This window comes from Mirounga angustirostris, unplaced genomic scaffold, assembly GCF_029215605.1.
Source record: "Mirounga angustirostris isolate CCGP_5_RB_7025 unplaced genomic scaffold, mMirAng1.0.hap1 SCAF_2, whole genome shotgun sequence".
Taxonomy (NCBI): Eukaryota; Metazoa; Chordata; class Mammalia; order Carnivora; family Phocidae; genus Mirounga; species Mirounga angustirostris.
This window is the reverse complement of record NW_026991710.1, coordinates 185,389,450-185,415,425: the sequence shown is the minus strand read 5'-3', so window position 1 is coordinate 185,415,425 and position 25,976 is coordinate 185,389,450. Positions and strand designations below refer to the sequence as shown.

Genomic DNA, 25,976 nt, shown 5'->3' with positions numbered 1-25,976 from the left:
GTATCTTTTCCCATATGTGCGAGGCTAAGAAAATAGATATTTTCTGTATTTGACACGTGCAAGATAGAGGCTTGGATCACCATAATCTACCATTATGCCAGATCTCCAAAAGAAATTTCAAAGCTTAAGATGACTTAGCATTCTTATTTCCTTATCTCATTTCTTCTATTCTCTTCTTTGCATCTTTTATCCCTAATGCCAACACAATAATTTAACTGAAAGGGAAGGATTGAACAATCATAAGAACTTTCGATAACCATCCCAAAACTCATTGGAATCAGCTATTTCTCTCCCTGTTTCAAATTACCATCCATTCTAGAAAGCCTCACATGGTTTGAATTGGAACAGTGGTACGTCTGAATAAAAAGTCCCAATTATACAAATATGAAAGCTCAAAAGCTTCACAAACTAAAGCTCACTCCAAGTCTCCCATTAGCTACAGAAAGGCATTTTATAGACTGCCCTGCTGAAAAATTGCTTAACACGTAACAGAATACAAAATACACAGTAGTGTGGAAGGTGCACTTTTTATCATTCTTTTTCATGAAACAGAAGAAGTAGAATTATTTGGGGCATGTGAATATTTTTTTAAAATGAAAGTTCCTGCAAGATTCAAACTTTCCAAGTGCTGCAATTGTTGCTACTAACAGAGCAGAATGAGCTCTAGGGGCAAGCTCTGTGTATTTTCTACCCTGCTCCACCACTTAGGGGATGCAGGACCAATCTGTGTCCTCAGTTCCTCCTTTGTGAAGAGGCTCACGGTGGCATTTCCCACCACAGGGCTTCCCCAAGAATTCAGTTAACATAGCCTTCAGAACTGTGTCTGGCCCACAGAAAACTGCTTTTAGTGCCAGAAGGGAAGGAGCCTCTTTTTTGTTTGTTTTTACAAGGGAACAAAGGAATGCATCAGACAGGTCAAAGCAAAAATCCTATTATCAAATCCTAATCTAAGGAATTAAAATAAGCGGTAATGCAACATGGAGATTGCAAAGCAGATTAACCTGTCATAACAGCCAGCTCTCCCGGACCCCAGAGATAGAAGGTACAGTGGAGACTGGCAAGAAATCAGCCATGATGAAAAAGCAGGCTTTCCCCACAGCTTCGCTCCTGGGAATGAGACAGATAATTCTTTTTTTTTTTTTTAAGATTTTAAGTAGTCTCTCCACTCATCATGGGGCTCGAACTCACAACCCCAAGATCAATAGTCGCATGCTCTACCCACTGAGACGGCCAGGCGCCCCAAGACAGATAATTCTTATACCATGCTCCTAGCACTGTGTTCTCTCATACCTTCTTTTTCTTTTTCTTTTTTTCACCCAATGTGTTTAAACTAGACCAAAAGCAAAACCAACTCACCCATTTCATCCATCTATATCTATGAGCTTGTTTTTCTATTTTTTATTTCTTAGATTCCACATCTAAGATTATATGGTATTGGTCTCCCTCTGACTGATTTCACTTAGCATAAAAATGCCCTCAAGGTCTATCTGTGTTGTCACAAATGGCAAGATTTCATTCATGTATATATATAACTTCTTTATATATGTATGTATATGTGTGTGTTCATATATGTATGTGAGTGTGTGTATATATATATATTAACATTTTCTTTATCCATTCAACTGTTGATGGACACTTAGGCTGTTTCTGTATCTTGACTACTGTAGATAATGCTACAGTGAACATGGGGGTGCAGATATCTTTTTGAGATAGTGTTTTTGTTTTCTTTGAATAAATACCTAGAAGTGGAACTCCTGGATCATAGGGTAGTCTCCTGTTTTTAATTTTTTGAGGAACCTCCATATTGTTCCACAGTGGCTGCAGCAGTTTGCATTCCAACAATTTACAACAGTGCATAGGGGTCCCTTTTCTCCACATCCTCACCAACACTTGTTATTTCTTCTTTTTGATAATAGCAATCTGATGGGTGTGAGGCGATAGCTCATTATGGTTTTGATTTGCATTTCCCTGATGATGAGTGATGTTGAGCATCTTGTCATGTACCTGTTGGCCATCTGGATGTCTTAAAAAAAAAATGTCTATTCAGGGGCGCCTCGGTGGCTCAGTTGGTTGAGTGGCCAACTCTTGATTTCGGCTTGGGTCCTGATCTCAGGGTCCTGGGATTGAGCCCCTGAGTCCTCTGCACTCAAGCAGGGAGTCTGCTTGAGGATTCTCTCTCTCTCCCTCCACTCCTCCCCACATTCAAGCTCACTCTCTCCCCTCTCTCTCTCTCTCAAAAAAAAGGTCTATTCAGATCTTCTGCCCATTTTTAAATCAGATTTTTTTTTTTTTGCTGCTGAGGTGTGTGACTTCTGTATATATTTTAAATATTAGCCCCTTATCAAATATGATTTGCAAATATCTCCTCCCACTCAGCAGGTTGCCTTTTCATTTTGTGGATGGTTTCCTTTCCTGTGCAGAAACTTTTTAGTTTGATGTAGTCCCACTTCTTTATTTTTGCTTTTGTTGTTTTGGCTTTTGGTGTCAGATTTAAAAACTCATCACACAGACTGTCAAGGAGCTTACTGCCTATGTTTCTTCAAAGAGCTTCTTCTTGAAGGCAGAATTCCTCTAGTTTAAGCCAATCATATATGAAATGAGGTTATTAAATGGACTAACTCAAATTCAGTTCATGTTATCAGGTGACAATGAAGTTACTTCTTAAGCTACTCACTGTCCCAAGCATTAAAATGAAAAGGGAGGCCCTCTTGGGAGAAAGCTAAAGAAAAATCACAGCATTGATCAACTAACTACCTTATTAGAACAAAAATAATGCTTTTGACAAACATAGGAGTGCATGGTTCCTCCTCCTCATCGCCCCCACCTCCAAAATGTCAGCTTCTAAATAACTAGGCATCTAATCATCTCTTAAAGATCTGAACATCCAGTGTCCTATGGAAAATCATCCCTGGCCTCCCACCCAAGAGAAACCAATTTCAATTCATTGCTTGGAGGATAAAGCAAGTTTAATTCAAACACAAAATTAGTTTTAGTAGTATATTATAGGAAAATATACTCTTTACTGTAGCATTTCTATTTTAAAATGGAAACTTGTTTAACTTGGAGGAGTAATAATCATGTTTAGGAGCCTTGGGAATCTTTTAAATTGCACGCTAAAAACTGAAAACTACTCCTGACAACAAAACTAAAGTAAAGCTTCTCATTTCACAGGCTTGATTATTTTCTCCTATTTTAACCAAGTTGGGGGGAAAATTATATGCAAAAGCAAGCAGTTGGTAAGTTCACTGATCTGATTTGAAAGACTTCTTGAACTTTCTGCAACCTGTATCTGATGTCTGTCAAGCCAATAAACCTCAGAAACTGATCATTGTACAGTGAGGTTTTCCCCTAAAATAAAGAGAACCTGACTCTGGCAAAGTGTTCTATCCCTTAGGGACTTAAGACTCCTAGTTTCATTGTGGGGGGTGGGGAGGAGGGAGAGAAAGAAAAAAAAAACTTACACAGGCAGGTTAAAGGAAAAGTAAACTCACAGTCTTCTCCCTCTGGTGGGAAAAAGAACTCAAAGTTCCCAGGTTTTTTTAAGAAAGAAGTCGCTTTTTTAGAAAAAGCTAATTGACAGCTGAGGAGGGGGTTGTGTTCTGGAAAGTGGCCCCGGAAAGCGGGGGAGGCGGCCGCCGGGTGAACGTTGGGGGCTGCCCGGCCCCGGGAGCCCCTACCTGCGTTCCTCAGCTTCTTGTTCCGATACACGGACAGGATGACCAGGAGGTTGCCCAGGATGTCCACCACGATGGTGAAGATGAGGATGAAGGCGAGCGTGCAGGCCCCCCACGAGGGTCGCGGCCGCGCGCCCTCCCCGCCGCCGGGCGCCCACTGAGAGGCATTGAGCAGCACGCTGCCATTGCCCCGCGGGGACCCACCCGGCGCACCGCACGGCCCGTCCATCGCGCCCTCGGAGCGCAGCGCCACCCCTTTCACCACGGCTTATGGCTCCCCGCACCTCTCCCCGCGCCTACTCCCCATTGCAAGTGCTCCTTCGCCGCCGCCCTGCCCGCTCCGCCACCTGCCGGGCGGCGGCACTCTGCACCTGCAGCCCCAGCCCCGCCCGGTGACACCTGGCATGTGCCTGGAGGCTTCTCGGCCTTGGGGCTCCCTGTCGCGTCCCCGCAGCCCGTGCCGACAGCACCCCCGTGCGGGGTGCCTGCACCGTGCGCCGCCTGCGCTCTAGCCGGCCAGGGAGTCCAGGCGAGCCAGAGGTGAAAGAAATCAGGGACTTTTCTCAGGAATTGCACCATCCCTGGAATGGAAACCATTCCCTCCCCGCCCCCCGCCGCCCTACCCCTACCCCATAGACTGAAAAGGCCAGCCAGATTTTTCATAATCTTCCCCCCAAAGCTACTTTTCTTTTGATATTTCTTGAACGCTGTCCTTAAAATTTTAGTATGCCAACTATATTTCAATTAAAATAAAAAAAATTTTTCCAATTTAAAAATTCCAAGTTCTTGTCCTCAACCTCTGTGCATGCCCCTGGTTGCTGCCCCAAGTAATCAGAAGGAGAATGAGGACACTTGAAATGTCAGCTTGATGACAGAAGAGTCTACTGGGCAGGCAGATTCAAAGCAACTCTAAACTTTTCATTTCGATTTCAAATGTCAATGGTTGAATAGTTTCAAAGTAGCCACAGTCTTGCTTCAACACCCAACACAGGCAGATATTCTCTAGCAGATTTCTTCCAGGAGTCGTACAGATCTGAGACACCTTTAGCCACCACACCCTGCTCGCTCTCCCTGTAGACATCCAAGCTTATCTCCTCCTCCTCCCTTTCCCCCTCCTCCTCCTTTTTTTTTTTTTAATGAACTGAAGATCTTTTTAATATGGACACCAACACACTCATCTGTTTAAAACATGTACATGTTAATCCCATGCATATATTCAGAAAAATTTAAAAACCCCACAACATTAATAAAAAACTAGTACTTATATATGCAAATTTGATATAAATGAACTTTTTGACTTTGGCGTTTCTGAGTGGAAGACCTGTCTTTATAAAGTCCCACTCTGGAACTGAGGCTTTTAACTTTATTTACAATGCCCTCTCTATTTTTTTTAAATAATAGCTTTATAGAGATACATTTCACATGCCCTACAATTCACCCATTGTTGGATTCAGAGTCATGTGATCATCATCATAATCAGTTTTAGAACATTTTGATTACCCACCCCCCAAATTCGGTATCCATTGGCTATTATTCCCCATTTCTTCCCAGCCCTCCCTGACCTAGAAAACCATTTTCTGTCTCAATGGATTTGCCTATTCTGGGCATTTCATATAAATGGAACCCTACAATATGTGGTACTTTGCAACGGGCATCTTTCACTTAGCAAGATGTTTTCAAGGTTTGTGGATGGTGAAGCATCTATTGGTACTCCCTCTTGTTTATCACCACGTGATACTCCATTGTATGGATATACCACATTTACTTACCCGTCCATCAGATGATGGACATTTGGGTTGTTTCTACTTCTTTGCCTATTAACATCAAACATTAGTTTTGCCACCTTGGGAACTTTATATGGTGGATCCATACATATATAAATGTTTGCTTTTGTGTCCAGCTTCTTTTGTTCAATATTAAATTTGTGAGATTGGGGGCGCCTAGCTGGCTCAGTCAGTGGAGCATACAACTCTTGATCTTAGGGTTGTAAGTTCTAGCCCCAAGTTGTCACCCTATAGCTTTTAAAAACAATTTCATTTGATCATTGAAGGTGTCCAGGAAATCTGCAACCTCAATATGTAACTACCAGTCACCAGGTCTTGGAAATCATTCCAAAAGAATTTGAAGTGTGGCAAGACAAGGGCAGCCTGGAACTTTTCAGTAAAGCAGCCAAAGACTGGTATGTCACTTACCGAGGAAATAAATAAATCCCCACCTATCCCAGGGTACTACAGCTTCCACTTTCCCTTTTAGATCTCTCCTGTATCCGTGCCTGAGCAGGACCGTCCTGGGTTAAATCAATTCCCTTGAATTCATTAATGTACTTGTTCAGGAAATACTTTACATACGTGGCTCTATGCTCAAAACATAGTCCTTACCCTCCAAATGGCAGTGTGGGTTGTGGATGCAGATGTGAGATGCAGAAGTGAAATGCAAACTCCACAAAAAAGGAGAGCATTGAGGAAGGAATTTAGAAACTAATAGACACATTAAATGAGTTGAATAAGAGGGTTTTTTTTTTTCTTAAAGATTTTATTTATTTATTTGACAGAGAGAGACACAGTGAGAGAGGGAACACAAGCAGGGGGAGTGGGAGAGGGAGAAGCAGGCTTCCCGCGGAGCAGGGAGCCCGATGCGGGGCTCGATCCCAGGACCCTGGGATCGTGACCTGAGCCGAAGGCAGACACTTAACGACTGAGCCACCCAGGTGCCCCGAATAAGAGGGTTTTTAATTAATTTTAATTTTTAGAACAATTTTAGGCTTACAGCAAAATTGAAAGTACAGAAATTTCCCATATATCCCCATCCCCACACATGCACAGTCTCCCCCACTAACTACATCCCACACCACGGTGGTACATTTGTGACAATCTGTGAACCCACACTGACTCATTGTCTGAAGTAGTTTACATCAGGGTTCATTATTGGTGTTCTACATTCTGTGGGTTTGGACAATTGTATAATGACACGTATCCACCATTATATGTCCACTGCCTAAGAATCCTCTGTCCTTTGCCTGTTCTTCCCTCCCTCTCCTCAGCCCTCAGAACCACTGACCTTTTTATTTTTTTTTATTATGTTCTGTTACTCACTATACATTACATCATTAGTTTTTGATGTAGTGTTCCATGATTCATTGTTTGCATATAACACCCAGTTCTCCACTCAGTACGTGCCCTCTTTAATACCCATCACCAGGCTAACCCATTCCCCCCACCCCCCTTCTCCTCTAGAACCCTCAATTTGTTTCTCAGAGTCCATAGTCTCTCATGGTTCGTCTCCCCCTCCAACCTTCCCCCCTTCACTTTTCCCTTCCTGCTATCTTTTTTTTTTCTTTAACATATAATGTATTATTTGTTTCAGAGGTACAGGTCTGTGATTCAACAGTCTTACACAATTCATAGCACTCACCATAGCACATACCCTCCCCAATGTCTATCACCCAGCCACCCTATCCCTCCCACACCCCACCACTCCAGCAACACTCAGTTTGTTTCCTGAGATTAAGAATTCCTCATATCAGTGAGGTCATATGATACATGTCTTTCTCTGATTGACTTATTTCACTCAGCATAATACCCTCCAGTTCCATCTGCGTCATTGCAAATGGCAAGCTTTCATTCCTTTTGATGGCTGCATAATATTCCATTGTGTATATATACCACTTCTCCTTTATCCATTCATCTGTCGATGGACATCTTGGCTCTTTCCACAGTTTGGCTATTCTGGACATTGCTGCTATAAACACCGGGGTGCACGTACCCCTTCGGATCTCTACATTTGTATCTTTGGGGTAAATACCCAGTAGTGCAATTGCTGGATCATATGGTAGCTCTATTTTCAACTTTTTGAGGAACCTCCATACTGTTTTCCAGAGTGGCTGCACCAGCTTGCATTCCCACTAACAGTGTAGGAGGGCTCCCCTTCCTCCACATCCCCGCCAACATCTGTCATTTCCTGACTTGTTAAGTTTAGTCATTCTGACTGGTGTGAGGTGGTATCTCATTGAGGTCTTGATTTGGATTTTCCTGATGCCGAGCGATGTTGAGCACTTTTTCATGTGTCTATTGGCCATCTGGATGTCTTCTTTGGAAAAATGTCTGTTCATGTCTTCTGCCCCTCTCTTGATTGGATCATTTGTTCTTTGGGTGTTGAGTTTGATAAGTTCTTTATAGATTTTGGATACTAGCCCTTTATCTGATATGTCATTTGCAAATATTTTCTCCCAATCTGTCATCTTTTGGTTTTGTTGACTGTTTCTTTTGCTGTGCAAAAGAAATAAAATTATGAATGAAAGAGGAGAGATCACAACCAACACCAAAGAAATACAAACAATTATAAGAACATATTCTGAGCAACTCTATGCCAGCAAATTAGATAACCTGGAAGAAATGGATTCATTCCTAGAGATGTATCAACTACCAAAACTGAACCAGGAAGAAATAGAAAACCTGAACAGACCTATAACCACTAAGGAAATTGAAGCAGTCATCAAAAATCTCCCAACAAACAAAAGCCCAGGGCCAGATGGCTTCCCAGGGGAATTCTACCAAATATTTCAAGAAGAATTAATACCTATTCTTCTGAAACTGTTCCAAAAAAATAAATGGAAGGAAAACTTCTAAACTCGTTTTATGAGGCCACCATTACCTTGATCCCAAAACCAGACAAAGACCCCATCAAAAAGGAGAATTACAGACCAATATCCTTGATGAACATGGATGCAAAAATTCTCATCAAAATACTAGCCAATAGGATCCAACAGTACATTAAAAGGATTATTCACCATGACCAAGTGGGATTTATCCCTGGGCTGCAAGGTTGGTTCAACATCTGCAAATCAATCAATGGGATACAATACATTAATAAAAGAAAGAACAAGAACCATATGATTCTCTCAATAGATGCAGAAAAAGCATTTGACAAAGTACAGCATTCTTTCTTGATCAAAACTCTTCAGAGTATAGGGATAGAGGGTACATACCTCAATATCATAAAAGCCATCTATGAAAAACCCACAGCAAATATCATTGTCAATGGGGAAAAACTGAGAGCTTTCCCCTTAAGGTCAGGAACACAGCAGGGATGTCCACTATCACCACTGCTATTCAACATAGTATTGGAAGTCCTAGCCACAGCAATCAGACAACAAAAAGACATCAAAGGCATCTGAATCGGCAAAGAAGAATTCAAACTCTCACTGTTTGCAGATGATATGATACTTTATGTGGAAAACCCAAAAGACTCCACCCCAAAACTGCTAAAACTCATACAGGAATTCAGTAAATTGGCAGGATATAAAATCAAGGCACAGAAATCAGTGGCATTCCTATACACCAACAACAAGACCACTGACATTTTTAGTGTCTCCATAGTTTTTGGCTTTTCCTGAATGTCCTCTGGTTGGTATCATACACTATGGGGCCTTATCAGTTTGGCTTCTTTCACTTAGTAATCTACTTTTGAGTCTCCTCAATGCGTTTTCATGGCTTAATAGCTCATTCTTTTTAGTGCTGAATAATATTCCATTGTCTGGATGTACCATAGTTTATTTATCTGTTCACCTAATGAAGAGCATCTTCATTGCATCCAAGTTTTGGCAATGAAGAATAAAGCTTCTCTAAATATCCATGTGCAGGTTTTGTATGGATATAAGTTTTCAGCTCCTTTGGGTAAATACCAAAAAGCACCATTGCTGGAGTGTATGTTAAGAGTATGTTTAGTTTTGTAAGAAACCACCAAACTATCTTCTAAAGTGGCTGTACCATTTTCCTTCCCCTGCCCAAATGATGAATCCACATCTTCATCGGCATTTGGCATTGTCAGTGTTCCAGATTTGGGTCATTCCAGTAGGTGTGTAGTTGTATCTTATGTTGTTTTAATTTGCAGTTCCCTAGTGATATATGATGTTGAAATCTTTTCATATGTTGACTTGTCATCTGTGTGTCGTCTTTAGTGAGGTATTTATTCTGGTCTTTTGCCCATTTTTTAGAACACATTATTTGTTTTCTCACTGTTTTAAGTATTCTTTGTGTATTTTAGACAACAGCCCTTTATCACATGAGTCTTTTGCATATATTTTTTTCCAGTCTGTGGCTAATCTTCTCTTTCTCTTCATATAGTTGTTCACAGAGCATAAATTTTTAATTTTAATAACATGTACCTTATCAGTTATTTCTTTCATGGATCATGTCCTTGGTGTTGTATCCAAAAAGTTGTCTCCACACCCAAGGTCACTGAGGTATTCTCCCATGTTATCTTCTAGAAGTCTTAGAGTTTTGCATTTTACATTCAGGTCTGTGATCCATTTGCGTTAACTTTGTGAAAGGCATGAAGTCTGTCCAGTTGCTCCAGCACCATTTGTTGAAAAGACTATCTTTGTTCCACTATATCTTGCCTTTACTCCTTCTCAAAGGTCAGTTGACTGTATTTATGGGTCTATTTCTGGGATCTCTGTTCTATTCCATCGATGTACTTGTCTATTCTTTCACAAATACCACACTATCTTGATTACTGTAGCTCTATGGCAAGTTTTGAAGTCAGGTAAGTGCCATTCCTCTGACTTTGTTCTTCTCCGTTAATACTCAGTTGGCTTTCTATCTTTTGCCTCTCTGTATGAATGTTAGAACTGATGTGTCCACAGACACAAAATAACTTGCTGGGATTTTGATTCACACTGCGTTGACTCTATAGATAAAGGTGGGAAACTGACATCTTGACGATATTGAGTTTTCTAATGTACAAACACAGACTATGTCTCCATTTTTTAAGTTCTCCTTGGATACCTCTCATTACAATTTTATAATTTTTCTCATATAGGTGTTGTACATATTTTTTTAGATTTATACCTATTTCTTTTTTTAGTGGCATTAATGGAAATGGTAAAGTTTTTTTCTTTTTGTTTTTTTTTTTTCAAATTTTGGCTTGTTCATTACTGGTATGTGGGAAAGCAATTTAACCTTGTAGTCTGCAACCTTGCTATAACTGCTTATTAGTTCCAGGCATTTTTTGGTGTGTGTATTCTTTTGGGTTTTCTACATAGATGATCATGTCATCTGTGAAAAAATACAGACTATCATGTCTGTATACCTCTTATTTCCTTTTCTTGTCTTACTGAATTAGCTATAATTTCCAGTATAATGTTGAAAAGCAGTGGTAAGAGGTCATATCCTTGTGTTGTTCCCATCATAGTAGAAAAACTTTGGGCTTCTTACCATTAAGTATGATGTTAGCTGTAGCTTTTTTGTAAATATTCTTTATCAAGTAGAGAAAGTTCTTTCTATTCATAGTTTACTGAGAGTTTTTATCATTAATGTGTATTGGATTTTGTCAAATTCTTTTTCTGCATCTATTGCTGTGATTGATTTTTCTTTTTTAGCTTATTGCTGTGGCAGATTCCATTAATTGATTTTCAGATGTTGAGCCAGGCTTATATATACCTGGGATTTATCCCACATATATGCTATAAATTACCCTCTAAGCACTCCTTTCAGCATATTCCACAAATTTTGATGTTTTCCTTTTCATTTAAAATTATTTTTAATTGCTCTTGGGATTTCTTCTTTGACCCATGTGTTATTTAGAAATGTAATGCTTAATCTCCAAGTATTTAGAGATTGTCCAGCTATCTTTCTATTATTAATGTCTGGTTTAATTCCATTGTGGTCTGAGAGTAGATAATGTATGATTCCTATTCTCTTAAGTTTGTTAAGGTGTATTTTATGACCCAGAATGTGTTCTAACTTGGTAAGCTTTCCCCGTGAACTTGAGAAGAATGTGTAATATGCTCTTGTTGGATGATGTAATCTGTAGATGTCAATTATATCTAGTTGATTAATTGTGCTCTTAAGTTCAAAAACGTCCTTACTGATTTTCTGCATGTTGGATCTGTCCGTTTCTGATAGAAAAATGTTAAAGTCTCCAACTATAATAGTAGATTCATCTATTTCTCTAGTTTTATCAGTTTATGCCTCATGTATTTTGAGACTCTGTTGTTGGGTGCATACATGTTAAGGATTGTTAACAGTTAAACCCTTTGTCATTATGTAATGCCCCTCCTTATCCCTCAAAACTCTGAAGTCAGCTCTGTCTAAAATTAATATAGCTACTCCTGTTTCCTTTTCAGTAGTGTTAGCATGATATATCTTTCCTCATCCCTTTAATTTTGATCTATACATGTCCTTATATTTAAAGTGGGCTTTTTTTTTATCCTCTCTGACAATCTCTTTTAAGTGGTATAGTTAAACCATATATGTTCAAGGTGATTATTGATACAGTTGGATTAATATCTACCATATTCATTATGGTTTTTCTATTTTTTGCATTTGCCCTTTGTTCCTACCTTTGTCATTTACTCTTTTTTCTGTCTTTTGTTTTAGTTGAACATTTTATGTGATTTCATTTTCTCCTTTCTTAGCATATCAATTCTTCTTCTTTTTTTTTTTTTTTTTTACTTTTTTTAGTGGTTGTCTGAGAGTTTGAAATGTACATTTATAACTAATCCTTGGGGTGCCTGGGTGGCTCTGTCAGTTAAGCATCTACCTTTGGCTCAGGTCATGATCTCAGGGTCCTGAGATCAAGCCCCTCATCCAGTTCCCTGCTCAGTGGGGAGTCTGCTTCTCCCTCTCCCACTATCCCCTCCCCCACCTTGTGCTCTCTCACTCTCTCTCTGTCTCAAATAAAAAAATAAAATCTTAAAAAAAAAATAATCCAAGTCCACTTTCAAATAACATGATACCACTTCATGGGTGTGTAAGTACTTTATAATAACAAAATATTTCTAATTTCTCCCTCCCATCCTTTGTATCATTGCTGTCATTCATTTTACTTAGATATAAGCATACATAAGTATATATGTGTACATAAGCATACATAATCAAATACATGGTTGCTCTTGTTATTTTGAGCAAACTGTAATCTGTTAGATCAATTAAGAATAAGAAAAAGAAGTTGTTATTTTGTCTTTATTCATTATTGGATACTCTTCTTTTCTTTAGGTAGATCCAAGTTTCTGACCTTCTCTCTAAAGAATGTCTTTTAACTTTTTTTTTTTTCTTTTTCAAGATTTTATTTATTTATTTGACAGAGAGAGAATGAGAGAGAGAGCACATGAGAGGGGGGAGGGTCAGAGGGAGAAGCAGACTCCCTGACGAGCAGGGAGCCCGATGCGGGACTCGATCCAGGGACTCCAGGATCATGACCTGAGCTGAAGGCAGTCACTTAACCAACTGAGCCACCCAGGCGCCCCTTTAACTTTTCTTATAAGGCAAGTCTACTGGCAATAAATTCCCTCAATCTTTGCTTGTCTGAGAAAGTCTTTGTTTTGCCTTTGCCTTTAAAGAATAATATCTCAGGGTACAGAATTCTAGGTTGGTGGTTTTTTTCTCTCAACACTTCTAATATTTCCCTTTACTCTCTTTTTGCTTACATGGTTTCTGAAAAGTCAGGTGTAATTGTTATATTTGCTCCTCTATAGGCAAGACATTTTTTTCCCTCTTTTTATCTTTAATTTTCTGCAGTTTGGATATAATATGCCTAGATACTGGGGGCATATTATATGCCCCCTAAAATTGTTGTTGTTTGCTTGTTTATTGCTGGTGGGGGGAGTGGGGTTTGTGGGGCAGAGGTTGCACTTATCCTGCTTGCTGTTCTCCAAGTTTCCTAGATCTGTAGTTCAGTGTTTGACATTATTTTGGGGGAATATCTCAGTCATGACTGCTTCAGATATTGTTTCTGTTTCTTTCTGTCTTTCCCTTCTGATATTCTCATCACACATATGTTATGCTTTCTGTAAGTATCTTACAGTTCTTGGACATTCTGGTTTTTTTCAGGATTTTTTTTCTATTTGCTTTTCCATTTTAGAATTTTCCACGTCATATCCTCAACCTCAGAGATTCTTTCCTCAGCCATGTCCAGTCTACTAATGACCCCATCAAGGACATTCTCCATTTCTATCACAGTGTTTTTTATCTTTAGTGTTTCTTTTCTGTTCTTTCTTAGAATTTCCATCTCTACGCCTACATTATCCATGTGTTGCCTCCTTTTTCCATTAAAGCTGTTAGCATATTAATCATAGTTTTAAAAAAATTCTGATCTGATGAGTTCCAACATTCCTACTATCTCTGACTCTATTTCTGATGCTTCTTCTCTTCAAGCTGGATTTGCCTTTTAGTATGCCTTGTAATTTTTTGTTCAAAGGTGGACATGATCTGTTTTATGCAATAGAGAAAAGTAACTGTGGTAAATAGGCCTTTAGTAATGTAGCAGTAAGGTGTGAGAGGAGAGAAGTGTTCTATAGGCCTCTGATTAGGGCTGTTAGTGAGCCTGCACCCCTGAACTGTGAACTTCACTCATGCTTTTCACATTCCCCAACATTTTGTGGGACAGGATGGCCCAAAGGGATTGTGGATTTGTATTTCCTTTCCCCCACGTAGAAGTCTAGAGCTGGCTGGAGTTGGGTATTTCTCTCCTCCCAGGTAGGTTAGGCTTTGATAAAAACCCCAGCAGCTTAGAATCTGGTTAAACAGTTTCTCCTGAGGGCAGGCCTTGTTAAGAAGAACAGAATGCTCTGGCCTATCTCGAAATGTTTTTTTCCCTGGCCTGTTGGAAGCGGTAGAGAATTTTTCTGTGATACTCTCTGTGAAGGCCTGGAAGGACTCCCGGAGGTAAACTCACAGAAGTGTGGGGGCCCTCTGTAATTGAGTCCTTCCGGCATTTTTAACTCTCAGACTTGTCCACACTGAGCCTCTACTAATTCAATTACAGTTCAGATTTTCCTGTTGCAGCTGGTGGGTTTCTGCTCTGCTGAGTTGTGATTCTCTGTATCCACCTGTCTCTCTCTTCAATTTTGGGGGCATTCGTTTGCCTGTGCCCTCACTTCTCTTATGGCTCTAGGAAGAGTTGCTGATTTTTCCTCTTGTTTAGATTTCTTACTTGCAGTTAGAATGGAGTGGTGACTTCTAAGGTCCTTATATGCTAGAAATAAACAATTATTACAAAAATAGTTTATTAAGGCCAAATGGGGTTAATTCCAGAAACCCAGGGTTTGTAGAGCATAAAATATATTAAAATAAGTTACCATATGGATAGATCAAAGGAGATAAACCACACGATCATCTTAATACATGCTAAAATGGATTTAAAAATTCCCTATCCATTCCCAATTTTTAAAAGTCTCTATAACTTCAATAAGAACAGAGTGAATACTATAAAGAATATTTCAAAATAATGTCTATCTTAGACTTAAAAGAGAAATGAGAGGATTATTTTCCTTTAAGTTGGGAAGAAGTAATGCCTGCTAACATCACACCTATTTAGCATTGTGTTTCTGATAATGAGATGATATTAAAAGAGAAAAATGTAAAAATCAATATTTGCAGATAGGAGTGTATGTACTTTCTTAAATTCCAGGAAAAATGAGAGCACATAATGAGCAGATCTGATATATAATAGTAATCAGTGTAAAATTACTAGAAACTGGCCTCATTAGCAGTGTGCAGGGCAATGTGTAAAATTTTTTTTAAAAAACTCAAAACTTCACTGAGAGTCATGAAAGAAACTTTACAAAGGGAGAGACACACCATGTTCCTGGATTGAAAGCCTGAAAATTAATTTCCGAAATACTTTTTGCCAGCCCAACAAAAATACCAATAGAGATTAAAAAAAAAAAAAAAGTCGTGAAGTTCCTTGAAAGAAAGTGTAGTAAAAAGGATTTGAATAAATGAGGGGGAAAGGGTGTTAGTTGCCAATATTAAAACATCCATTAAAAGTTACAATAACCGAAAGCATGTGAATGTCTTCAACAATTGAAGATAATACAAGATAAAGGTTTGATAAAGTTAATGGGGGAGGGTTAGAATATAAAAACAAAGATTCATTTAAAGAAAATGTAGGTAAAAAAATAAAATATGTTAAAAAACAAAATAAAATGTAGGTAAATACTTATGTAACCTTGGTGTGGAAAGAACTCTGGCATGGAAAAGAAGATACGACAGAAAATACTCATAACCATAGAAAGAACAGTAGTAGCTACTGTTTGCTGCACATTTAGCATGTTCCAGCTCTAGAATAAGTATTCTCCATGCATTATCCCACACAGTCTGTTAGTGGTCCTAAAAGGTTGGGCATTGCTAGGAGTATTTTATGGGACGAGAGACTGGTGGCTCTAGAAGGTCTTGTGGTGCACCAAAGGCCCACAGCTAATAAGGGGTAGAGGCAGGATTTGTATTTTGGTATCTCAGGCTCCAAAGCATCCACCCTTGTGATTCAGAGGTAGTGTTTCTCAGCCAGGATAGATTTGACTGCATGAAAGTTAAAAGTTCTTCTGTCTTAAAAAAAAAAATGCCATGAATAAGTAAAAGCCAGATAGACCAGGGAAATGATTTGCATCCTATCATACAAAGTATCAATGACCTTAATTATATAGAGGATTTTTTCAAATAAGAAAAATGATAGAAATATATTTAAAGGATGTAATTAGAGAATTAAAAACTAAAAACACACATGCAACCTCTCTTTGAGAAAACAAAAATCAAATGTATGGGAAGTTACCATTCCAGCTACCACTTTTGAAAATATTAAGAGGAATGGTAGTTCCAAGTGTGATCAAAAAAATATTAAAATCTGAGAAAAAGCATTCCTGTGCACTACATGTAAGTCTTAAAACTGCATACTCATTTGACCCGGTAATTCCACTAATAGAAAATAATTGGACACATGTTCAAATGTGTATGCACATGTGGTTGTTCCTCACAGCATTGGTTGTAACATTTAAAACCTAAACCTCCTATAATTGGGGTTTTGATAAATCAATGTAATCAATAGATGAACAGAGTGGCATAGATGGCTCTCTCTCTCCCCCACACAATGAGGTGGGGGGGGGTGCATATGGAAAACCCCACAGTGTTTCTGACTGGGGATGAGGAAAGGGAAGCTGGGAAACCATGAATAGGCAAAGAATGGGAAATCCCCAAAAGGAAAGAGCCAAGGGGGTGGATTCCCCAGACTCTGACGGCCCCCATCAGAAAGTGAGTGGTGTCCAAAACCACACACATAAGGAGTCCACTCAAAGCAGCCCAACAGACAAGGGCTAACTCAGACTGGAGCGGCCACCCTTCAATGATGCCCCTTGCTCCTTGACCTTGGCCTTTCCAGCCTTGACCTTCCTAACCATCCTTTCCTTCAGCCAGGGCATCTGGTCCACCCTCCAACACTTGAACTTTCTCCCATTCCTCAAACACCCTATTACCCATTTCCTGTTTCCCACACATTCCTTCTGCATGAAATGCTCCTTCCACACCCTTCTCTGGAATCGCTTTGCTCTCCCCATGAGGTCAGGCCCCACATCTTGCTTATGCTTTCCTCCTTTGTGCTTCTGCAGATCACAGTATGCCCTGTAACCGAATACTTACCACAAGCCATACTGTACCTGTTTTCTTGCTGGAATCCCACCACAAGGCTGTTAAGCTGGGCCTGGGGCTTGTTCTCTGTTTCATCCCCAAGACTGAGCACAGCATCTGGCCTGCAGTAGACACCAACAATTATTTGTTGAATAAAATGAGAAAATAAATGATTCCATTATTGCCTGCTGGCTTTAAGATGATGTAATTTCCATGAAATTATGTCTTTCATCATATTTGGAAACTTCTAATTTATCAGAAAAAAAAACTGCTATTTGTCAGACTAATGGATTTTTAATGCATTTGTCACCCTCAAGTAATGAGACATTTTCTCTATATTTCTCCAGTTAATAACAAGAGGGAGGAAGTATGTTTTTCAAAGAATTTTTATGTTGCATTATAATAGACAATATGGGTTTTATTTCCTGGCCTGCTCTAAGAAGAACATTGCAGTTAAGTACTCCAGAAGATGTAAAACAACACAAGAATTTAAATTTTATTTAGAGTATATATATTTTCACTAAATGTACCTGTATCCTAATGTCAAGAGCTAAATATGCCATTAAAGAAATAACTTCTTTACCATTACTTTATGTAATTCACAGTTTCATTTCATACTAAGACACGAGAAATATTGCTTGCAGAAGAAAATAAATAGTTCAAGGATTATTAGGAATAGTTGAAGTTTTCTTGGGGATGTGTGTAAAAATACCCAACAGAATAGTAACTACACGCACCATGGTGGGGGTTATAAAATAAATGTACCCCATGATTTCGGCTGGAAATCAGTGGAGTAAAGGGAAAGGTAGGTGCTTGTATGAGAACAGACCAGCTGGAATGGGAACTGGCCAGTGAGGGGTGGTTTGGCCAGAAAGTCCTGAGACTCCCCTCCTGACTCAGGGGCTTCCTGTGCAGACCCCAGGGGTAGCTATGGTCTGAGGCACCATGCTCGTGTGTTTCTTGGGTCTTTGGGAGGCAAGTTGAGAAGGCAGAGAAATGCCAGTCAATTCACGATCAAGTTCCAAAGTGTGTATTATAACATTTCCAGTAGTAGGGAGGAAGGGAAAGCTGCATAAAACTGAATGAATGAGTGAATGAATGAATGAATGAATGAATAAGGAAACTTCCCCCCCAAACTGTAGGAATATAGAAGGAGATAGGCAGAAAAGATGGGTGTGGCGCCATCTGAAAAAGAGGGGAACGCCGTTATCAAATGTGCAGGGCAGCGCCTGGGTGGCTCAGTTGGTTGAGCGACTGCCTTCGGCTCAGGTCGTGATCCTGGAGTCCCTGGATCGAGTCCCGCATCGGGCTCCCTGCTCGGCGGGGAGTCTGCTTCTCCCTCTGACCCTCCCCCCTCTCATGCTCTCTCTCTCTCTATCTCATTCTCTCTCTCAAATAAATAAATAAAATCTTAAAAAAAAAAAATGTGCAGGGCAGGGAGCGAGGTCAGTGCAGAGGGGTGGAGAGGGCTCTGTTCTCCAAGGAAAGGTGAGAAATTGCTTCATTCATTTTTTAAAAATTTACTTGCCACCCTCGGAAAAATTAACACAAGAGCGAAATACCTTAGAACACCTTTTTTTTTCTTCTGTCATCTAAGGAGAAGGTGCGAGAGGCAAAGATACAGACTTGCACACGGCCTGCCGTACTCAAAAACAATGACGACAAAATGGGTGCAAAGGCGCAAACACCCCCACACGCAGAATTCCGCACAGACGACAGTCATGAAGACTCTCCCTGGGCAACGCCACCTGCGGAGTCGTCAAGGACGCGGGCTCGGCCTCCGTCCGGTGGCCCTTGCTGGGAGCCCTGAGTTCCTCGCGGCCGGCCGAGCCCTCCTCTTCCATCCAGCCCGCGCCCGGGGCTGTGGCCCTTGGATCTGCGTGGGGATCCTGTTTCTCCAGGGGTTCTCCACCCGCTCGTATCCGGACCCGGGCCTGCGTTCCGCGAGCGATTTCAGGGCAAACACTGACTGAGCACGTGTGAGAAATTGCAGGAAGTCAGAACACGAGTAACCCAGAAAGAACGGCTGTGTGAGCGAGGTTTGACCACACGCCGCGGGGCGGGGGGAGGGGGTGCCTCTGAAACGGCCGCGCGCGCGCATGCGCCTGGGCGCTGGGCGAGGCCCCTCCGGGAACGGAGCCCGCCACACGCGAGCGCTCCGCCAGGCTACGGGTGATTTCGCGGCGACCCAGCGGAGCTCCCCGTTCCCGCTCTGCGGCTGCGCGAGCGCTCCCGGCTGGAGGGCGCGCGCATCGGCCCCGCGCCCGTGCTCCTCGTCGCTGAAGAAGAGGCGCCGCGCGTGCTCGCGGGGCGTTTGTGGAGCACGAGCGTCGGCAGCCCCGGGCCGAAGCTGGGTTTGTTGTGCCGTCGTTCACTGCCAGGCGCTGACGGACAATCCCCTGGCCCCCCCGTTACGGTCCCTGCCGAGGTTGTACAGTCAAACGCGACAGAGTCAGATCACGCTTCTTCAGCTTCGGGGCAACGTGCAGAAAACCCTGAAGTCGCTAGCAAGTTTCTGCTCTTGATTTACCCTGTTACCTCCAAACGTGCGCCTGCTGTTGCCGCCTTGACATACTCTGGTGTTTGAGGCGTTGGGAGAAGGAGCGTTCAGCTTCGTGGGTCAGTTTCTATTCGGTACGTTTCTGCGTAGCCCACAGCCCCTGACCACACTGAAATTCTTTTTCTGAAAGGCCGCATGACTGCTCGTGAGCCAAGTTTTCACTTTTATGCGAGCAGGATGTAGCAGAGGGTGGACTAGACCGATACTTGTTAATGCAACCCGGACAATAATTTGAACTGAGCGAATGAACGAACGAATGAGTGAATGAGTGGGTGGGTGGGTGGGTGGAGGCAAGGGGCAGAGTGTGAGGAGGGGCACTTGAGCCTCAGGAGCACTCTCTGAATCCCAGGTGAATGGAGAGCATTTTTTTATCTTGTTAAATGGAGCAGGTGGAAAAATAAGACACAGGGTAGGTAGGAAGCTGTAAACGTGACCCTGAACACTCATCTCATTCCTAAGGGTCGGACTTAGTCTTGTTCGTCCTTCACCGAATGGCAAACATGATGCTTCTGGCCTTCATTTAGAGCAGATACTCAGGAACAACTTTTGGATGAATGCACAGCGGAAGTGGGTCCTGAGACTTCACTTGCACCCACGTCAGCCAGTCTCCAATGTGGAATGCACGGACTTAGTGGAAAACAACCAAGATGCAAATGGCCAAACCTCTCCTGGCTTGGAGGCAATTAGTCAAATCTAAACTAGGTTAGCAAGCTTCTTGGAATTATCGCATGTTCTATAAAGGCACTAAGAAAATGAAACTTTCAGGGATGCCTGGGTGGCTCAGTCAGTTAAGCATCTTGATTTCGGCTCAAGTCGTGATCTCAGGGTTGTGAGATTGAGCCCTGCGTGAGGCTCTGCTCGGGGCATGGAACCTGCTTAGGATTCTTCCTCCTCCTCCCCCTCTGCCCCTCCCCCCTAAAAATATGAAACTTTCATATGATACATTTTAAAAGTAAACTATTAAAATACCTATTTGAAGATTGGGATGGCAGTGAGGGAGGAAACAGTAACAGCAGTTAAAGCATTTGGTGAACATTGACTTTGTGCCAGAAAGCTGGTGTGAGGAACTTCGCCGTCTGCGGGTTGGTTCCTTTCAGAGACACTTCAGAAAGAAGGCCTGGGGGATGGAGCCTTGAGACCAGAATCAGGGCTTTGAATTTCAGTCCCAACACTGACCTGTGGAGTGACCTTCAGAAAATTACCTAGCGCCTGGGTTTCCTGATCTGGAAAGTGGGAATAATGAGGGTCACTGGAGGGATTCAGAGTTATAATTGCAGAACGTTTGGAATGTAATAAGCTCTCCTAAGAACCCTCATTTAGATTGTTGGTTTGATTCCGCAGAACTCCCGTAGGGTATTTATTAGTCGCTCCTTTTCAGTAGAGGAACCTAACTAGAAGTAGTTGGTTTAACATCATTCAGCTAACGAGTGGTAGGGCGCAGCTTTGAACTGAGGTCTGTGACTCAGAAGCCAGCAGTCTCCACCTGCCACCCATGCTGGAAGGCATGGGAGTTTGCGAGTATACCCTGAGGCTCCACGGTTTTAAAATGGTGCCTTCCCGCCAGTGGAGTTAAACCAAACCCGAAGGTTGCAGAGCTACCTAAGCGGCAGTGGGGACTGCGGTCTGATCCTGGAATGCCCTGCCTGAGGGAAGCAGGGCATCTGCTGGGTGGGGCAGCAGGTCCTGGTCAGGAGGGTGGACTCTGGCCTCAGACCCCCAAGGTCGAATGGGGCTTTACTGCTTGCCAGCTTCGTCACAGACAAATGTTTCTCTTACATAAAATGCAAACAATGATAAGAGATACTCCCCCCCGACACACACACACGGTGGTCGGTCTTAAGGATTACGTAGCCACAGCTCTTAGAATAAAAGCATGGTGCAGACATCAGTGTTTGTTGCGGTTGTTAATCCAGCAAAGACCAAACCCAGCTCTGACATTCATTGTGAGGATATCTCCCAGAACCCCAGTGTGACTCAAAATTATGGCACAGAAATTAAAGGTCAGACCACAGTTTTCAATGACCGGAGGGTATTTTTAAATCTTGTGAAATTCCCCATTAGAAGTAAAAACTCAGCATTTGAGATCATTATTAAAAACGATCTCAAGCCAGTAAGAGCTTTTTAGTTGGAGAACCTTTGTACATTTTACACATTCGGTTTAAAGAAATTTTAGTAAAGTCTACAAATAAAATTTTATTTTGTTCCAACTTATCTTGAAGCATCTATTTAAAGTATTATTACCTTTGAAAGAAGAGAAAAAGACTCATTTAAGGTAATTATTTAAAAACACAAATCACAAAAAAATAAAAAAATAAAAAAAAATTAAAATAAATAAAAACACAAATCACGAGAGCATTGTCGAAAAATGTTTGCAATCCTCGTCTGCAGGGGGCTAGTATTCTGTATTTGGCAAGGAAGTGGGGCTGTGCTTCTAAGTCTTTGACAGCCGGGAGGAGGGTGACACACCATCGGCGTGGATGATTTGTTCTTCTTCCTATATTCTTCCCTTATCCTAAAACTGTTAGGTGGCATCTACAAACATTACAGTGAATTGAAGCAATCGTCATCAGACATTATGAGAATTTCTTTTTACCCCTTGAGACAACTGGATAATGGCTCTGGCTTAGAATCACGGAGTTCCTCTTTGTCATCTCGCCTACAGACACCCTGTACTCGTAGCTCTTTGTAGGATCTATTTGGTCCAGTGACCTCTGGATTCAAATGTTACACGTTTTCTATGTCTAGCATCCTTTGAAAACCTAGCCTCTCCCAGGGCCACACTTTCTAACAGCACAGGGACAAGTGCATTCATTCCCTAAGTGTTCACACAAGCGGAGGTTTTCTTGGGGGGAAAAAATTACTTGTCCTTCTTTCCGAGTCACTCATTCTGTTTGCAGTAGAGGCAGTAAACTGCTGGTGAGGAAATGAGATTCTGACGAATAACTTGCTCTCAGCTGGTGCACTAATTGAAATTGAACCTAATGCTGCTGATGAAGAGCGATCAGAAAGTACACAACACCAGACTGCAAAAGAGAATGAGCAGCCCACTTTGACCTTCAGAAAGTTACTGAGCCGAGTCAGTGGGCTGGGAGAAGGCAGAGATTGCAAGCAGAGGGGAACCTGGAACCGGAGAAAGACTGGGGGCGGTAGATGGGCGTTGGGGTAGTTTTTCCAGGTCTGACAGATTACAAACCTAACCGCTACATTTCTATGAAGTCACTGAAAACTCAATAGGAATTCAAGCTAATTTTGTGAGGATGATCCAGTTCCTGACTAGACTATTTTTCACAGAAAACAACTCACAGGAAGAGGAGAGCAGGATTTCCCAGAGTTCTCTCTACCAAAGCTTCCTCGCATCGAGATGCTGACCGTGCAGCCCTCGGGGCAGTGGGGAGGAGCCTGGGCATCACCCCACGCAGCTGGTACCTGTGGTCTTCAGCAGCCTCCCCCCTTCGCGCCACTGGGCCATAAAAATAAGAATGGTATCCTCTTCTGCCTATGCCGTGGACAGGGAGTGGACAAGGTAGGGAGTTTTTGTCTTTTCGTGAAGAATAACATAGAGTAGGTGACCAAAAAATGTGTTTGGGATAAGTTAATGAAATAGTCACAGATTTTAAAAAGAAAAATTAAGGCAGGCAACTGTTTCAGAAAAAGGGAAAGTAGCAAAGTAAATGGAAATAAACAACATATACTACACTGAGCGCAGCAGTGAATATTTATACCACCAAAACAATGAGAACCGTGTATGTGGATTAATCCAAAAGTTAGGATGTAACTACATGGAGGTGGGTTAGGTTACATGGCCTTCCTCGAACATCACACTGAATTAATACACAATTCCTAAAAAAAAAAAAAAAAAAAAAAAAATCAGTGACTAGAAACAATATAGAGACCTAAAAATATGAACAGGAAACAGAAAACAACTTAGAGTTGTAAGTGGTTATAGCAGAAGGTATGAGCGTGCTGGTTTTTTGTTATCAGAGCTAGCTCTGGTGTTTAGACTGTGTATCTAGTCTCATCTGATAAAGAAAAAAACTATCTTTCTGAAGTTCTAAGAATGCCTGACTGACACATAGTAGATAATAAATATTTGTTGGATGGATGGATTTCACTGTATACACATGGAAAATAGCTTGATTTCACACTAAATCATACACAAGTAGTTGTTCTTTGATTACAGAAGATAAAAGGCTTTCTACTTTGTTTTTGATAGAAGTCATAGGTGAAGACCATAGAAGCCTTTAAATGATACCCAATAAATACTGAGAAGATGTATAGAGTAAAAGTTTCTTGAAGTGTTGGCTGGAAAACATAAAAGAACGTAGTTTTCTGTTTCCACCTGTAGTTCTGAGCAGGCTCGAGTAGCCATGTACTGCCGCCTAGTGGCTACATCTGTAAGTACCTCCTGGTTGGGCACCTGGACCCTTCACATTTAAGGCCACAAAGAGCTAACATCTACATCCATCCAGCCTTCTCTGTCAACTCCTTAACTGAATCCCGAACGAGAGTCTAAATCCAGAGGAAAAACAGGCCGTAAAACTAAAGTATTTTATTAATAATTTATTGTCAGTAAGAAAGACTGGCTAATGGTAGTTTTCAGTAAAAACCTTTACAAGACCGTTGCATCACAAATATACAGACACTATAAAAACTGTGTCGTGATGGTTTTGGTTCTAAACAGGTATGCAGAAGGTCCCCATTACACTTTCCAGTAATGAAAAATGTTTATAATTCTAAAATACAGTAACCCATTTAAGACATGTCCATGTAGAAGATCTTTCCTCCTCCTATGTACAGCTAGAAATGAAGGACTAATACTGAAATGTCTTAATGGAATGTCATACTTCAATGGAAGAGGACACAATGAAACCCTGGTTATATTAAAAAATCAGGGTGCTAGGTAATGACGCTAACACCACCAAATTTCGGTCAAAAACAAATGCACCATATGTCTTGAAAATCTAGTTAAAACTATGAAAAATCAAATCTGTACATAAAATTTACAAAAAAAAAAGGAAAATTAAAATCAAATCTATATAAATACATGAATCATGCTAACAAGATGATAGGGCTGATTTTTCGTTTCATTATTTTAACAGACCAATGTAAATGCACACAGGTGTTCGGAAATGGCACGGCCAAAGGAAATCCCCCTCGCGTTACAGTAGGTTTGGACACCGGAAATGGCTAACTTGTCAAGAGGTGCGTGACTCAGTGCAGCCATGCCCATTTTAGCTCACGGAAAAAAAAAAAAAAAAAAAAAAAAAAAAAAAAGCACTGAAGCACTGCTGCAGAGAACGATGTGGAAGATCATTTATATAATAATCTCCAGGTTCGTTAAAGTCCAGGCACTTTGCGGGGGAGTCTGAGCGTCAGACCTGCGTGTGTTGCTGGGCATCCAGCGGAGGGACCGTCACCTCTTCGAAGTGACCGTCATCCCCGCTCTCATAGTCACTCATCATGACCTCGGACTCCGCTTCACAGCACGCCGACACATCAGAGCAGGAGGCCGTGGAGGTATACACAGACATGGGCATGTTTTCTACAGGAGGAGCTTCAAAGTTTCTGGGATACCCTGGAGGGTAGGGGGCATAGGGTTCTCTGCACGTACTGTTCTCGCCGGGGCCTGCTTTTTGAGGTTCAGACATATCGACGGGATAGAAATTGGGCAGATACTGATTCAAGTGGAACCTCTGCCGGTTTCTCGAGGAAGAGCCCAGACTACCTGCGGCGGGCATGTCTCTGGGAGGGTGTATGGACTCAAACTGGTCGCTGAATTCCGGAGGCAAGGGGGGCAGTTCGTCAGGCACGGGGAAGTCTTCTGGTGGTGGTGGGAAATCGCTCTCAATGTCGTAGCCTCCAGGGTAATAGTCTGTGTCGATGGCATTTGGATCTGCTGAGTACAGAGGGGTCTGCTCGTCAATGACCTCGTAATTGGGGAACTCTTGTATATCTGGTAGAGGAACGCTGGGCATCCAATCCGATGTATCCCAGTGATACCCTTGGTAGAAAAGAGAACAGATTTCAGTGTCTCTTCTCCCCAGAGACTGTGAGAGTGGACTAAGAGCTCACTGTAACACACACAAATGCAAAGGCTTCCCACGGGTTTTTCCCTGTGGAAACCTCTGCTCATTGTTTGAGGGCCTCCCCCACCTCCAAGTTTGACAACCTCTTTGAACTAGGCTCTAGTTCCAAATGGGACCTAACTTTCAAGGAAACAAAACAAGTCTGAACAGAAGCAGTGTGCTAGCGTCTAAAGGACATGCGCTCTTCTACAAGCGATTCCCATCACCCCCCTTCAGCTCCTGCCCGTCATTCAGAACCCACTGCTCTATATGAAGGTAT

At 41.6% G+C, this 25,976-nt stretch overlaps 2 protein-coding genes and 1 long non-coding RNA gene across 6 annotated transcripts in view; 1 reads left to right on the top strand and 2 right to left on the bottom strand.

The window, feature by feature from the left end:
- MTNR1A (melatonin receptor 1A) overlaps window positions 1-4,130 on the bottom strand; it is a 37,258-nt gene extending 33,128 nt beyond the window's left edge. Inside the window, exon 1 of the mRNA XM_064583997.1 lies at window positions 3,678-4,130. Coding sequence (XP_064440067.1) covers window positions 3,678-3,903 — 226 coding nt within the window. The 5' untranslated portion in view covers window positions 3,904-4,130. The remainder of the gene's footprint in view (window positions 1-3,677) is intronic.
- A 15,092-nt stretch (window positions 4,131-19,222) lies between these two features.
- LOC135363703 (uncharacterized) lies at window positions 19,223-24,869 on the top strand. Its single transcript, XR_010409724.1, has 3 exons — window positions 19,223-19,705; window positions 22,923-23,154; window positions 24,731-24,869. It is a non-coding gene; the product is annotated as an uncharacterized LOC135363703 (long non-coding RNA).
- Window positions 24,177-25,976, bottom strand: part of FAT1 (FAT atypical cadherin 1) — a 129,913-nt gene continuing 128,113 nt past the window's right edge. For 3 of the 4 annotated variants that reach the window (XM_064585662.1, XM_064585664.1, XM_064585663.1), the window contains one exon: window positions 24,177-25,632. In XM_064585662.1, the coding sequence (XP_064441732.1) occupies window positions 25,004-25,632 (629 nt within the window). In that variant the 3' untranslated portion in view covers window positions 24,177-25,003. The remainder of the gene's footprint in view (window positions 25,633-25,976) is intronic. The other variant, XR_010409723.1, reaches the window with a different exon arrangement.